This window comes from Daphnia pulex, chromosome 3 (assembly GCF_021134715.1).
Source record: "Daphnia pulex isolate KAP4 chromosome 3, ASM2113471v1".
In the NCBI taxonomy this organism is placed as follows: Eukaryota; Metazoa; Arthropoda; class Branchiopoda; order Diplostraca; family Daphniidae; genus Daphnia; species Daphnia pulex.
In genome coordinates, this window is record NC_060019.1 from 12,210,963 (window position 1) to 12,225,459 (window position 14,497).

Here is a 14,497-nt window from a genome sequence, read left to right on the forward strand (position 1 = left end):
AAACTGGCACACACAATCAAGAATTTCCATTTGAAACTGCGAACAGCCCAACAGCACCAGCATATGAGGAAGTATATATACGAATTTCCGAATAAACTACGCAGTAAAAATAAAAATTACTTTAAATTTGATAAAGTTAATGCGGTACAAACAACCGCAAACTACAGATTTTTTAATTATCAGGGAAAATCAAATAATGGTAACAAGCTTATAAAAACGCGAAGGTTACAGGATAAAATGTTAACAGCATGTCAGCAAGTTTTATTTTCTTCTTGCTTTGCAATGTACATGCAGGCGCACTGCACAGACACTGACCTTGTGATTGTGAGTTGTGACTAACGTAAAAACTAGCGTCATCTGACGAAGAATTTTTTTTTATCAGTGATACGTAGGATAACACCCAGTTTGGGCGGGCCTTAGATATATCTAGCTACCAGAATCTGTCAATTTAACATTGATTCTTCTGATGTTGGCGCGGGTCAGAAGGCCGATTTTCAACGCATTCCCATCGTTATACGTTTTTACTGCTTTTGAATAAAACTTCGAGAACGTTTTGACTTTGGGAATAGTCATCTTTTGTCTTTTGAGGATGACAAGGTAATCAGACTCATACCAGAGGTCTATCATTTTGTTTGTTTTGTGGTATTTTAATGATTCGTTTGGGGTTTTATGAGCTTGGGAATTCAAATTTTCATGTCTTTTTTTACATTTCTAATTTGTATAAAGAGTCAATTGGTTTCAGTCAAATTAAAATATGGGATGCATTTTTAGCAATAAAAAAGTGTTACATCATACAGGATATGTAACTGATGTAGTAATTTGGGCATACGGTAATTTGTTATTATTCAAAACTGTAATGTTTCCAAATATATTTTCAATTCGGATTTGTTTATTAGCCTTTCTCGTAAAACAATAACTTAATGAAATTTTTCTTACCAGCCTAAAGCCTATTGAAAAGGCAGTATTGTTCCTTATCCAGTGTATATTCCATTTATACACAATCATCACATGGCCAGTCTATTTTCTAGTCCAAAAGCCGTGGAAAGCTAAAGCTAATCACAACAAGTTAAAAGTAAATAAAATTTAAAAATGTCAAATTTTAATTAAACTACTATTCTAATATTTTGTCTACTTCAGTCAGTGGCGTTAATGCATGGAGATGATTTTGTTTTGCATAGAAGTGTGTCTGACATCAGTGATGTACATGTTAGATTTATACAAGATAAGATTGACACAATGGAAAAAGTCTTCAGGTTTGCTGTTCGTCAGCACGGTCAGAAAGCAGCAGTTGGTACAAGAGAAATTTTGGCTGAAGAAGATGAGATTCAACCCAATGGCAGAATTTTCAAAAAGGTATTTGTTGATTTATCGTATCAAATAAATTTCAGAATAATAATTCACATTATTTTTTTTTACACTTATAAGTTTGTGTTAGGAAGTTATCAGTGGAGAACTTTCACTCAAATGGATAATGAAGCAGAAAGCTTTGGCCGTGGTCTTAGAGAATTGGGTATCAATGCTAAAGAGAATGTTGTTTTATTCGCCGAAACTCGAGCCGAATGGCTTATAGCTTCAAACGGCTGTATGAAGCAAAATATGCCTCTTGTTACTTTGTATGCAACTCTTGGAGAAGATGCCTTGATCCATGGCATCAATGAAACTGAAGTTTCATGCGTCGTTACGTCTCAGGAATTATTGCCGAAATTCAGGAACATTCTACCCTGCACACCAAACGTCACCGTTCTGGTAATAAATATTTATTTTGCGTTAGTTATAGAATTGCACTGGAAGCTTAATATCATGATTTCTGGTAGGTTGTATTTGAGGACGCAATAAAACCGTTAGATTTATCTGGATACGGGGATGTCGTAAAAATCCTTCCCTATCGCGAAGTTATTAGGCTAGGAGAGATGTCAAGCAAAACAGGTTTATTGCCTAAACCTGAGGACACAGCTTTCGTCATGTACACCAGCGGCTCCACAGGTATAAATAACTTTGATTTTGGTAACTCTTATTTGCTTTTATTTAACATCAATATCTGATATCCAAGGTCCGCCGAAAGGAGTGCTAATGAGTCATGAAAATGTAATGAGCTCCATGTTAGCTTACACTAATGTTGCCGTTATTTTCGAAAGTGACGTTTACATGGCATATCTTCCACTGGCCCATGTTCTTGAACTAATTGGAGGTTAATTTCTTACTTATTTTGCATCGATATTTTTTTTCACGAAACTTTGATTTAGAGAGTATGTGTATGCTATATGGGATTCCAATTGGTTACTCCAACCCTTTAACAATGACCGATAACTCAAGTAAGATTAAACGAGGAAGCAAAGGTGATGCATCAGTGTTAAAACCGACTATAATTGCCTGCGTTCCACTCATCCTCGACCGTATTTACAAAAGCATTCAAGAAAAAGTAGAAAGTGGTTCTGCTGTGAAAAAATCCCTCTTCAATCTGGCTATGCAATACAAGCTTGATTGGTTTCAGCGTGGATACGACACACCTATTATCAATTCGTAAGTATTTTACTTAATTTACTCCTTACCGATTCCTACTTACCGTTCTACTTAAGCAGCTAAGCAAGTGTTTTCATCTACGCATTTGTTCTTAGCGTGTTGTTTCGGCCAGTTCGAGCCATTTTAGGAGGTCGAATACGATTTATTTTGGCTGGTGGTGCTCCACTTGCCCCTGAAACTCACAGATGCTTGCGAGCTGCTCTTTGCTGTCCTGTCCTGCAGGGATATGGACTGACGGAAACGTGCTCAGCAACTACTATGATGGATTTTTATGACCGATCGACTGGTATTTTTGTAATGAGTGCAAAGTGTTTACCAAAAAAATATTACTATTTTACTTGTAGGTATAACTGGAGGGCCGTTAAGTTGCTGTGATATAAAACTAGTGAACTGGGATGAAGGCAACTACAGAGTGACAGATCGCCCTTATCCTCGTGGTGAGATTCATGTTGGTGGACCCAATGTTGCGGTTGGATATTTCAAACAACCAGAAAAAACTAAAGAAGAGTTTTACGAAGAAAATGGAAGACGTTGGTTTCGTACTGGAGATATTGGTGAATTCAGACCAGAAGGAAACTTACAAGTACATTTTGAATATACCATTTGGCTATTCCTTTAATTTAAACTTTCTTTGCAAGATTGTTGATCGCAAAAAGGATTTGGTCAAACTGCAATATGGAGAGTATGTATCTTTGGGTAAGGTCGAGTCTGAACTGAAAACTTGTTCCTTAATAGACAATGTATGCGTCTATGCCGATCCTACTAAGCTGTTTGTTGTTGCATTAGGTAAAAATATTTTTGGTTATTTCAAATTCCTCAAATAATCCTGTTTTATTGTTTTGAAAAAGTTATGCCGAATCCAGACCACTTGAAGTCAATTTCCATGAAAAGTAAGTTCTATGTAGACTTAAAAAAAAGTGCATAAACAATGCGTTGTTTTTCGTTCTCTGCATTTTTTTTTTTTTTTTTTTTAATTTGACATGATTTGTATTTTTTTAATTTTAGGCGGCATTTCGTGGAACAATATTGAAGACATTTGCCTTAATAGTCAGATGGAAAAAGTGTATCTTACTGAAATTCAAAAGCATGGTTTGAAATGTCGACTAGAAAAGTTTGAAATACCACAAGCTATCAAACTAATCAGTGAAATTTGGACACCAGACATGGTTCATTTTTTGAATTTGTTCTTATAATAAGCAGGTCGGAAACTAACTATTTTTTTGTTTTGATTTTTGTTTTGTTTAGGGGCTTGTCACCGCCGCTTTTAAGTTAAAAAGAAAAAACATCCAAGACCGATATCAGTTGCTGATCGATCGAATGTATTCCTAAATATAGAGGCACCTTCTTCATTCCCAATCTCAAATTTTTTCGGAGTTTTGCGTCTCATGTAGTCAAAAGTTCTAATTCTTGTCTTGTTTGTGATTCTTGTTTTTTGCAGAAAGTTGCTATAGGAATGACACTTAAGTACGTAGACCACACCAGCAAGTGACGAGTCTAATTATACAAATGTAGTATTCATAGAGTTCTTTACAAGCTCTTCTACAGGTCATTGATGATAAATGCCAGGCATCATAAACTCTTCATTGATTTAGACCACACTTGTAATTGTGGATGTATACACCAAGTAGTTAGTTATGAGAGTTCATTTAAGTAATCTCACAGGATGAAATAGTTTGAATATGAATGGATGTCTGAATGCTGCAACACTTTTCTACTTATTAATTATTTAAGTAAATGAACTGTAGAAACAAACAGGAATGTTATTCAATTTCTTTAAATTAAACATGCAATCTCCTTCAAATCAATACATTTCTTGAAACACGCAAACAAAATTTTTGTCGATCAGTTAGATGTTGGACCTCTGCGAATGTGACTAGTTTTTGTTTCATTCAAGGCACTCTCCAGTACATTAGTAAAATGAAAGATGTTAGGAATGTCGGTAATAAAATGACGTTGTTCTTTATCGTCTCTGTTTTTCAACTGAATCTCCATTAAAAAATTTGTGTTTTCACAAGACTCCAGTGATTTTGATGCAATCTATAAACAAACAAATTTTACTGAATTATTTTAGCTCCAATAAATCAACTATGCTTACAGTGTTTTCAAGTCTCCAGTTCAAAGATGAGAAATGAGCATAATTAATTTCGGTTTTTGTCAGCATTTCTTTAAGCAAATTTCTCTTCAAACAAACTTGTTTCCATAACAAATGCACTTTATCAAACAGAATAGGTTGCAAATTGCTCACAAATTCTGCTTCAGTAATTGTAAGCTTAGCACTCTCCAATAGAAGCTCTGATAACTTTCCAATCAATTTTTCAATTGCAAAACATTCAACATTCAACTTCACTACAAAAAAACATGAACATTATACAGAACATGACTTTTCAGTTATCATGAAATAATTAGTTTATTACTTACATGCAGCATTTGAGTATGATTTATGTTTGTTTTTATTTACTAAATACTCGTAGGCAATTTCGATGAATTCACTCAGTACTGAAAAACCATTTACAAAGACTACAGTAATTTTGTAATGTATGATTGTGATAAACTTATTATGTTTTAATTTCCTGCGTTAATAGACTATTATACTTGTAGAAACAGTGTTAAAAGTTTCTTTCGTGCTTACCATTCTCATCGTAACGTTGAAAGAAAGTTAGTTCCTCATAATTGTTGGATAATTCCATCGTAATGTTTTACCAATGAAAGCAAATATGTTAAACTTTTGTAGAGTCCGCAAAGATGTAGAAGCTACGGTCGAACCGAAACTGAGTAGAAATTTTGAACTATTGTTGTAGGAAAAAAAAATAAAGAAAACTCAAAACTGCTCTGACGGTTTGACGAGTCGTCTGCTTGTTTTGAATTGAGTAATAATTTCAAGTTCAGAAACGCCTTCTCGATTGTCATTTTTTCGGCATGACAAATATTTTTACATTTTTACATTGTACTTGCATAAAACCAAGTTGGGCATATGAACTGAAGCCATTTATTATTGATATTTCAGCTTGTACATTTTATGTTGTATAATGAAGTGTAAACTTCACCCTAATTTTAATTCCCAATTTGTTTTAGAAGACCTAATAGGAGAATTGAAAGTCGCCGAAAATCCCAACAAAAATTTTTCCGAACACGAGTAAAGCTATACTGAAGGAAACCAATACACCATGCTTTTAGTTTTACATGCAAAATCTGTTAATTTATGAAACATAAAAATTTTTATTTTTTCTATTTTCATTTCAAAGCTGAAGGAACTGGCCTTTTTTATAATACAACTTGACGATATCGAAATAAATGAGTAAACACAGTTCAATATATCTTAATATCAATATATTTCCAGAAAAGTTTCTGACAAGCAATTCTTCAAGACAATCACTAGTAACTATCAGCATTTAAAAACATTTGAATATCACTAGGCAACTTTGAAACAATGTTAAAATAGAAATTCATGTAAATTGAAATATTACCATTGCATAGGGAAGAACACATCTAGTTGACAAAGAACTTGCCTGCAGACGTAAAAGCATTTTAGTAATAAATTCAAGAAAGGTTGCAAACAAGTTCATAAATTAAAATCTCAGGATTGTCAATGTTGTCTTCACAGTCACTCAGGTGAAGAAATTCAAAAATATTAGCATCATTGATAAGTAGTCACTAATTCAGCAGTTCGTATAACAACCTACCAGTAGTATTCATCCTAGATAACCAATGTCATTTGGTTGGATAACGGCCGTAGGTGCCACACATTTGATTTTGAAATGTGTAGGGAAGCGTGGCCATTCCGGATACGTATTAAGGTGCCGCCTATTAAGAACAATAGTTTAGATAGGAACTCTCAAATTTTAAGTAGTGCATCACACGTGCACGTTCAGTGGGTTTAAAATCAACAAGAAATCAATTTTCAGTATAGCGTATAATATAGCATCATTTCAACAAAACTTGAGATAGAGATCATTGAAAGAATACATACCATTTGTGAACACGTGGAACAGGAACCGTAGACTTACTTCACATTGCTCAACATGTGGATGACTAGAACAGGCAAAGCATTCTGAATTTCTGATGAAGGATGGATTTTTTGGCGACGATTTTAACTTTGTAACAGGGTGGCCAAACACTAAACAATCGTTAAATCCCTAAACACAAAAAAAGGGCTGAGTTGCCAAACTTCGAAATTCTGCCTGGAACAAGAAAGGAAACAAACAACACACAGTCACACACAGATAAAAAACACAGAATAAGAAGAGTGGTCTTTATCTGTGCAAACACGAATATAATTTCGATTAACTTAAAATAACTTCAAACTGAAATCTCTCGATCGTTTTACGTTTTTCCGTGAGTTACTCAAGGAGTTACTTGTCCTCAAGCATGATAATTTAGTTCAATGAGAATAATCTTCTTCTTTTCTTTTTACTGAAAAATTGCGAATGAATAAATAACAAAATTCAAACTGTATCAAAAATAACAAAATTCAAACTGTATCAAAAATAACAAAATTCAAACTTTATCAATTAAATTAAAACATTTTTTTACATTCTTTGCGTATACACTTTGCTTTTGAAATATAGATAAAATTTTCCAATGAAATGTCAGATTTGGTCGGGGTTGAGGCAAACAAAAGTTTTGAGAGTTTTATTTTAAGCCGCTATTAGCTATATTAGAAAAAATTAGCCTACACTGATACTGTCCTGATTTCATTTACTATACATGATATCTTGAAAATATTTCACTGCCCTCTCTTCCTCGACCCTTCCACCTCGACATAGGTGGAACTTTGAAGAGCAAGCCCAGAAAATGTGCAACGAATTGAAGTCACAATTCGCAAGAGGGAATCTCCCGCCGCACCTAATCATGAGTCTGGCCATACTTCAGTATTTTTTCAATATAATTATTCGAAATAGCAACATCTCTGCCGGCTCATAATCAGGGATCAACGATTTTCTACAGTCACAGTCCCTCAGTGGTAATTCAAATACCGCATACATTTTTCGAAATCTAGATAATTTTGATGACGATGAAATTATTTTTAAAATTGAATTACTTATTCTCAATGCCCTGCCAACATATTCAATGACTCTATAGCAAATGCCGGGCGGAAACCGGTGACTGCGCAAGTCAAGACTCGTTGGTTGCCTACTCGATGCCATCTTGACTTTCAATGAAATCAACAAAACAGAAGAGAAGGAGCAAAGCGACAGTCAGTTACCACTCACATAGTTCCCGCACTACCAACGTAACACGAAATTGCAACGGTTAAATTTCGAGAATCACGTTATTTGCCGTTTTTTGTCATTTGTCTTCAATAGAGCTGCCTTTAAAGGCATCATTCAAGCACCTGCTACAAAAATCAGGTAAGCCAATGTCAAAGTCGATTACAAATATTTTCACTTTTTTGCGCATCCAACAAATTACATATGGACATGGAGCTTTCTGGCCTTGGATGTTATAAGCATTATGTACATTCAACTTAATGGAATCCTTCGAATTTAGCAATTAACGTTTGTTCAGTCACCTGTTTGTTTGCTTTATATTTAAGTTTGCTATTTACGGAGTTCATGTGTCAGTCAATTTTGAAAACATATTTTGTGGAAAATGTGCGAATGTACCAAAAGTTCAATAATTACCAAAGTTTTTTGGCAACTTTTTTTTTTTCACAAACACATAACAGGAAAAACATCCTTGTAGTACTCCAGAACTTGCAATATGACAGGGTTTCTCACTTACGTGTGCATAATTCAGAAATCCCGTTAGTCTTTCTTATTGGATTTATCGTATTGTTTCTGTTTCACTCGTCTAATTGGATCAATGTGTGTATGATGTGCGTCAAAGACTTAACTTAGGTGCTCAATGATCGACTTTCTTGTCTCTCTATGTTATCATTGGTAATGTGCCAGAGGAAAGGTCAAGAAATGTATTTAGAAAACAACACTTACATAAGTCGACTTATATTTCTAAATGAAGCTTTACATTCATATGATTCGAGATTGAAATTGCGCAGTTGCTGGGAAATACTGTGTAGAGTGATTTCAGAAAAATATGATGGCGTCGATTGCGATGATTTCGTTTGAACAAAGCTTTTTCGAACCATAGCGACGACAGAAGATGAAAAAAACTCGGATGACAGAAGAAAACGTTGGCGTGAATCATGCGCCCCGAAAGCGATCGATATAGATCCATTGTTGCTGAAGCATTTCTAGTGGTTGTAAGAAATCTTTAGATTGCTGTATTGTTCATATAATCGCTTAGATGTATCTCGTGAATATTGTAGCAATGTGTCTAGTAAATTTCTAATGATTGCTGCAGCCGAAAATGGGTTAGTGTTTCAATGGCACAAAAGATTAACGTGAAACTTTTATTGCGAACTTTCCTATAGCAGTCTCTCTGCACGGATTTATGCGGCTATTTTCGTCCCGACAGGGAGCCAAGGCTACGATGCAGCATCGAGGAATGGTGATTTGCTCCATTTGGACAACAGTCTTCTTGCTGGCTTCGGTCGTTTCTGGCATTCCCGTCGAGGAAGGATTCCTGCAGATAAATAAAGGTGGAACTCCATTTTCGTATAATATTTAGTATAGAGTCTTAATGAAAACTTGGAGTCGGATTAAAGTCAGATTTACATGTGTTGAACATTTTGATTGGCGTCGGCTTTCTTCCGAACGTTAATTAGCCAGCTATTTACAATCTATACTGAAATGTGTGTTTATTAGTATTTATGGTTTGACACCATTGTCTATTCACAGTAGGATATGTAGATCCATGTTAAAGGCAGCTGATTAAAAATCTAATGTTTTATTTGCTTTGTGCGGTACAGAGGTACCAAATTCACCACAAGAATCTTCGCCCGAGGTAGATATTCTTGTTGAAATCAATAACGCACCATGTCTTGTCCATTGATAATTATTGAATTGTTATCTTGTTAATACAGAGGGACGTGGATGTTGAAGAGTTGCACAGCCTGGAGCACAGCCTGGACTCGAGCAACAAGAATTCCGAAATTATGAACCCGGCGACTGATTTCCCTGGCCAAGTGAATCGCCATGCGTCTCAGTTGAAAACGGCCGACGAAGAGAAGCGCTCGCCGGATAGCAAGAGTGATTTCGTTCTCAGTGATTTCACTTCCAGCAGTGATACCCCTCGTGATATGGCCGAGTACATTTTCTGGACGGGAGACGAAACCAGCGTGACTAACGCCATCAAAGATTTTATTAATCAAGGACTGGTGAGATATAGTCGCATTTAACTAATAGTTATTTTGGGGTGTAGAAACAATCAAATCATATTTACAATTACATTTTATTTAATGATGACGAGAAGATAAGTGTAGAAGACGGCCAGGAATTCATGGAACAAGTGCGATACGATTTGCAGCGAATCCAGTTTCGTTACGGCACCGACGACAATAAGGCCGCCAACTCCGAAGTTCTGTCTGAAACTACCAAATACATGACCAAGGAAGACGAGGAGGATACCGAGAGCCGCCAATTATCCGAGTTAGTGGCACCACCAGCAAATAAGGTTGCGGAAATCGAGAAGCCGCACGAAGGAGAGATCGTCGTGACCAGCTATCGTCTAAACCCTAAATCCGCAATCGAGCCGGTTCATCAAGCACCAACAACTGTAACCGTTCAAAAAGTAATGAAATGTGGCCAGCCGCCAAGCCTTATTTATTATAACATTGGTTGTTTTGGTAAAATGTCATTAGGATGAAGAGATTAATCAGCTAAAGGATGATATCAAAATGCGTGGAACATTAGCTACCGACGTCAAAGAAGAACATTTGAACGAAGCGAATATTGTTGATATCCTGAGTAACGAGTATTCCCTTGAAGAGATTCTTTATCAACTCGCTCGAATTCTTTTTTCGCAGAGCCTTAGTCAAGGTATTATAATTCATATTTGGTATTTACATATATTCAAATCATCAACTGTCATCTTTTCCATTGAAATGAACCAAGCTGGTCACCCAGAAGCGGAAGAAGCACTCAAGAAATTCGCTGATTTCCTTGAAAAAGAATCCAAGGAAGGAAAAATGTCACCACAGCTGCAGAAAAAGGTTCTGGACGTCTTACTGATGTCTCTCTTTGATTCAATGGCAGACCATCAACACATTGCCACTCAACCGCCGGCGAAACTTTCCACGATGGAACACGTCCTAATAGCTAATAAGGACAAACATTAGGCAACAATCATCTCGGATGACTACCATATACATGTTATCGATTGATTACTTTCTCTATATACTATTGTACACATTCCAAAATTTTAAGTATAGAAATGCCCACTGCTTAAAACACCGGGCAACTCAAAAATATTTATCCCTTCTATACCCTAGCTTCATGTTGTTCGATTCAAAATCTTTATAATCGGGACAAATCGAATACACAACGGCCATCTTTCCGCGAATTCCAATGTGCAACACTGACGTGCGCTTGAATTTTGAGCATTTATAAGACTTTTTAAAAAAATGTATTATCCTTTTGACACGAGGTCTTCGGACAAATTCGATGCAAGGACATGGAGAGACATTGACTCAGTAGTTATAGACTAAAGAACAAGGTTGTCGATATTTAGTTGACAACATTTTGTTACATTACGTTATACGCTCTTGACACTGTCCAGATTGAAAAACATGGAATATTTTCGTTAGTGATGTGGGTTCCAAGTAAACATGGCTACCTTTGAGCCAGTGACAGACTGCTTTGCATTTTCAAACTAAACCAGTAAACCTAGAACACCTTGAAAAATGAGCTATCACGTGGATTGATGAGAAATAACAGGAGAGCCTTTTCACTTATCGAGGACATTTTGATTAATTTAAATTTTACTTCAGCTCCACGTGATTTTAGGTCACTTTTTAGTACATAGTGAATTACATCTTTACAAGACATTTACAGCCCTTAGAAATTAAAATCAAAACTAAAATTTACTTGACAATCTTCCAATTTATTTCACGTTGTACAAGGTAATTCAGAAAGATAAAATCATTTCACATTGGGCTGACATGCACGTTGAAAGAACCCCACATAAGTTTGAGGAAGCCCCATTTCATGTTCACCGCAAGACACAAAAATCACAATTCCCTCGTTCACTGAACACACTTTGTAAAATTAACTACACCACTGGCTTCTGAATTAAGCAAAAACTTAAATAAATCGGAGCATTATGAGAGCAGAGAAGTAAGGGAATGTAAATTCTGCACACGTGAACTGAAACTATATGGGCTCTTTAGATAAAAAAACTCTTAAAATAAAATTTAACATCTAAATCAAAAGGGATAAAATTTTGCAATAGGCAAAGGGAACATTCTCAGTAATTCCTAAATTAAGGGAAGGGCCAGAACCGTGTTTTGTGCATTTACCAAGCTGATGAAGCTATGCAACACTGTAATATCGTTTTGCTAGATGTCATATTCGAAGTCTCATAGATAAAAACGACTCCCCCTTGCCCTGTGATTGCTTGATGTTTATGGCTGTATCCTTGATTTCCAATGAGCAATGAAGAATCCCCTACCACTTTTTCTTGTGCTCGTCCATAGAGACGCCGCCTGGTCCTAATGAAACGACCATCATCAATCCGCCGATGACTGAAAGAGTCTGTAGAAAAATAAAATCAGCAATACAATACTTTGAAATCGTAAAAAATGTTTGTTACCTGGAAGAAATCGTATTTTAAGAAGTCGCGCATGGCCTTGTAACCAGGGATAGTCCACCAGCAGTTCAAGTAGAAGTTTAGGGTGGTAAGCCACACAACCAAGATCAACGCAGACAACTTTGTCTTGTAACCCACAGTGACCAACAACATAAGAACAGAGCCAACAACATTTTGAAGGATCTGTAAAGATCGATAAGGATGATTTCAAAGACTAACAAAAGCATTTCAAACACTTTTACCTGCATGAATGAAAACTCCATTCGGAGAAGAGTGGCAAACATGAAGACCAACAAGATTCTGCCAGTGAGCTGGAGATAGCTCTTTGGTTTGTTATCACCCAGAGTGGGAACACCAGCAAAAAGTGACTTTCCCTCCTGCCTACTTTCAGCGAGGACAAGCAAGAGAGCTCCAATCAAAGCCAAATTTCGGAACAAAAATTGAAGATCCCATAGTATGCTGTATGCTACAGTCTACAGGAAAAAAGTTAGAATAATTTTCACAGTAATAAATTGAATTTAAAATACCTGCATGCAGACAATTCCAAAAAGTAGGGCGCAGGCAATGTCAACTTTCCAACGTAGCAGAACCATGAAACAACCACCAAGCTGTCCAAACAAGTTGATGATTACAAACATTGTGGCTAAAAACTTGCCACATCCCCAGGAGATGTCCATGTATTCCCTCTGTTCGTTCCATTGGAAGTACATACGAATTCCATCTTCGAGGAAAGTGGAAATCAGACACAACCTGGCCAAAGTGGGCAAAATTGTTTTGGTCCGTCTAAGCACCTGTTGTCGATTCCATCACATGTTCAAGATAAGAGGGGGGAAAAACAATAAACCATTTAGTTCGATATAACAAGGTTGTACACGTCACTGCTACGGGTTGAGAGATCGAGATCATGATATTTACCTCATCGGCGACTTCTTCAGCTCTGGAAACAAGCGGATGTTGGCTAAGACCTGCCATTTCTTCGATAAAATTGTAACACGTCGAAATGATTTAAAAGAAATAAATTAAAAATAGAACACAAATAGCAAAATTCTATGTGCTCTATGAAAATCGAACAGACGATTCTACATAAACTGAACTATGAAGACGTGGCTTATATACCAAACTTCCCGGAAGACTAGTAGACACGTTAAGCATCTATTAATAATGATTTTGAATTTTTCTGCAAGTAATTTCTAATAATTTCAAAGTATACTTCAAAAACTTTAATTTATGCTCAAATGAATTTTGAGAACTTTGGAATATTTTATAGAAAATAAAAATATATTATTTTTGGGTCAAATAAGCATCTTTTTGTTGCACTCGTAATAGGTAAAACACAGATTAGTCACCGGGTTATGGGGTTACGACTTTGGTTTTCGCCATCTATTGTCGAAGATTTATCGACATCATAGAGAAGAACCACAGAGATTAGTAAATTCAACCACTTTTTCTATAAATCGGTGTGTATTCATTTTAAGTTGAACATCGTTATTGAACTCTTATCCAATCATCCTAATATAAAATAATCACTAGCGATAAAATAAAACAAGGGATATTTTTTAAAATAGAAAAAAATCTATTTTTTTATCTATCTAAAAGTCTGACCTGGTCTGACTGTATGATTAGGGGAAGTAGCAGAGTCTCATAAATTAAAAATTAACTAAATTCAAATTCAATTCTAACAAAAAGTATAAGTACACAACATTATTTAAAAAAAATCAAATCAATTTCAGTATGATATGAAATAGCCTAGGTGAAATTCGCAGCTTTTTGTTCGCTCAGTCCGCCCACAGACATTAATGATGCAGAGGTGTCTTAAAATCATACATTTTCAATGTATGTAATGCGTGCGTTACGTACATCCCAAACATGAAAGAAATTCTTTGGAACTTACTCTGAAAGTTTGGATGCCACACGTGTAATCATGAAATAATCGACCCACAATATAACATGGTGACATTATGCAACATTCGCTGCAACGACTTTGTGATCACTTCACAGGACTCGGGGTGTAGAATGCCGGACGGCGGTGCGCAATAGCTAAATTTAATTCGTTTGATCTATTACCACTTCTCATGTGAATTATTCTCATGGACGTTTGATTATTTTTTTTTTACTTCACCATTTATTGCACGGGCCTTTAGAAAAAATTCGTTCACGCTTCCGCCTTTCAGGATTAGCAATCATGGAATTCGAGAGTTACTGAAACAAATGTAGTAAACAATTATTTAAAAAAATAATAATAATAAACAACTTGCGTGATTGTTTTCATTAATTTCTAAGCAAAACATTCGAGAAAAAGTTGTGTCTGGACTCTGGAGTGGTGACGACTGGT

The 14,497-nt window shown here is 35.8% G+C and overlaps 4 protein-coding genes and 1 long non-coding RNA gene across 6 annotated transcripts; 2 read left to right on the plus strand and 3 right to left on the minus strand.

Annotated features, from left to right (window-relative positions):
- The first annotated feature begins 284 nt into the window (after positions 1-284).
- LOC124189768 (long-chain-fatty-acid--CoA ligase 4-like) lies at positions 285-4,347 on the plus strand. Its single transcript, XM_046582237.1, has 13 exons — positions 285-597; positions 940-1,072; positions 1,138-1,353; positions 1,426-1,746; positions 1,815-1,983; positions 2,051-2,188; positions 2,244-2,520; positions 2,616-2,806; positions 2,865-3,103; positions 3,159-3,306; positions 3,369-3,410; positions 3,526-3,686; positions 3,766-4,347. Exons 1-13 carry the CDS (start codon positions 590-592, stop codon positions 3,847-3,849), a joined length of 2,127 nt encoding a protein of 708 aa, XP_046438193.1. The 5' UTR covers positions 285-589; the 3' UTR covers positions 3,850-4,347.
- Positions 4,261-5,384, minus strand: LOC124189769. Its single transcript, XM_046582238.1, has 4 exons — positions 5,150-5,384; positions 4,939-5,016; positions 4,616-4,866; positions 4,261-4,557 (listed from the first exon to the last, which is right to left on the minus strand). Exons 1-4 carry the CDS (start codon positions 5,205-5,207, stop codon positions 4,363-4,365), a joined length of 582 nt encoding a protein of 193 aa, XP_046438194.1. The 5' UTR covers positions 5,208-5,384; the 3' UTR covers positions 4,261-4,362.
- Positions 5,385-5,830: 446 nt separating this feature from the next.
- LOC124189770 lies at positions 5,831-6,616 on the minus strand. The gene is made up of 3 exons (XR_006872651.1): positions 6,488-6,616; positions 6,201-6,321; positions 5,831-6,026 (listed from the first exon to the last, which is right to left on the minus strand). It is a non-coding gene; the product is annotated as an uncharacterized LOC124189770 (long non-coding RNA).
- Positions 6,617-7,657: 1,041 nt separating this feature from the next.
- LOC124189720 lies at positions 7,658-10,920 on the plus strand. 2 transcript variants are annotated; one of them, XM_046582170.1, is made up of 7 exons: positions 7,658-7,868; positions 8,891-9,058; positions 9,329-9,363; positions 9,443-9,736; positions 9,832-10,149; positions 10,220-10,397; positions 10,473-10,920. In XM_046582170.1, exons 2-7 carry the CDS (start codon positions 8,911-8,913, stop codon positions 10,694-10,696), a joined length of 1,197 nt encoding a protein of 398 aa, XP_046438126.1. In that variant the 5' UTR covers positions 7,658-7,868; positions 8,891-8,910; the 3' UTR covers positions 10,697-10,920. The 2 variants fall into 2 exon arrangements, with proteins under 2 accessions (XP_046438126.1, XP_046438125.1); XM_046582169.1 differs by having other exon boundaries at positions 7,676-7,868; positions 8,894-9,058.
- A 519-nt stretch (positions 10,921-11,439) lies between these two features.
- On the minus strand, positions 11,440-13,294 carry LOC124189721 (surfeit locus protein 4 homolog). Its single transcript, XM_046582171.1, has 5 exons — positions 13,081-13,294; positions 12,693-12,956; positions 12,408-12,638; positions 12,169-12,348; positions 11,440-12,110 (listed from the first exon to the last, which is right to left on the minus strand). The coding sequence occupies exons 1-5, from the start codon at positions 13,135-13,137 to the stop codon at positions 12,024-12,026; spliced, it is 819 nt and encodes a 272-aa protein (XP_046438127.1). The 5' UTR covers positions 13,138-13,294; the 3' UTR covers positions 11,440-12,023.
- Positions 13,295-14,497: the final 1,203 nt, after the last annotated feature.

Excerpts from the sequence above, each read along its gene's own strand:
- LOC124189721 (XM_046582171.1), bottom strand. The coding sequence starts at position 13,137 with ATGGCAGGTCTTAGCCAACATCCGCTTGTTTCCAGAGCTGAAGAAGTC. Across the intron at positions 12,639-12,692 it reads TTGGAATTGTCTGCATGCAG|ACTGTAGCATACAGCATACT; the intron begins GTATTTTAAATT and ends TTTTTCCTGTAG. Across the intron at positions 12,349-12,407 it reads TGGAGTTTTCATTCATGCAG|ATCCTTCAAAATGTTGTTGG; the intron begins GTAAAAGTGTTT and ends CGATCTTTACAG.
- LOC124189720 (XM_046582170.1), top strand. The coding sequence starts at position 8,911 with ATGCGGCTATTTTCGTCCCGACAGGGAGCCAAGGCTACGATGCAGCAT. Across the intron at positions 9,364-9,442 it reads CACAAGAATCTTCGCCCGAG|AGGGACGTGGATGTTGAAGA; the intron begins GTAGATATTCTT and ends TTGTTAATACAG. Across the intron at positions 10,150-10,219 it reads CAACTGTAACCGTTCAAAAA|GATGAAGAGATTAATCAGCT; the intron begins GTAATGAAATGT and ends AAATGTCATTAG.
- LOC124189769 (XM_046582238.1), bottom strand. The coding sequence starts at position 5,207 with ATGGAATTATCCAACAATTATGAGGAACTAACTTTCTTTCAACGTTAC. Across the intron at positions 5,017-5,149 it reads TCAACGTTACGATGAGAATG|TACTGAGTGAATTCATCGAA; the intron begins GTAAGCACGAAA and ends ATGGTTTTTCAG. Across the intron at positions 4,558-4,615 it reads ACTGGAGACTTGAAAACACT|ATTGCATCAAAATCACTGGA; the intron begins GTAAGCATAGTT and ends GTTTGTTTATAG.
- LOC124189768 (XM_046582237.1), top strand. Across the intron at positions 1,073-1,137 it reads CTAATCACAACAAGTTAAAA|TCAGTGGCGTTAATGCATGG; the intron begins GTAAATAAAATT and ends TGTCTACTTCAG. Across the intron at positions 1,747-1,814 it reads CACCAAACGTCACCGTTCTG|GTTGTATTTGAGGACGCAAT; the intron begins GTAATAAATATT and ends GATTTCTGGTAG.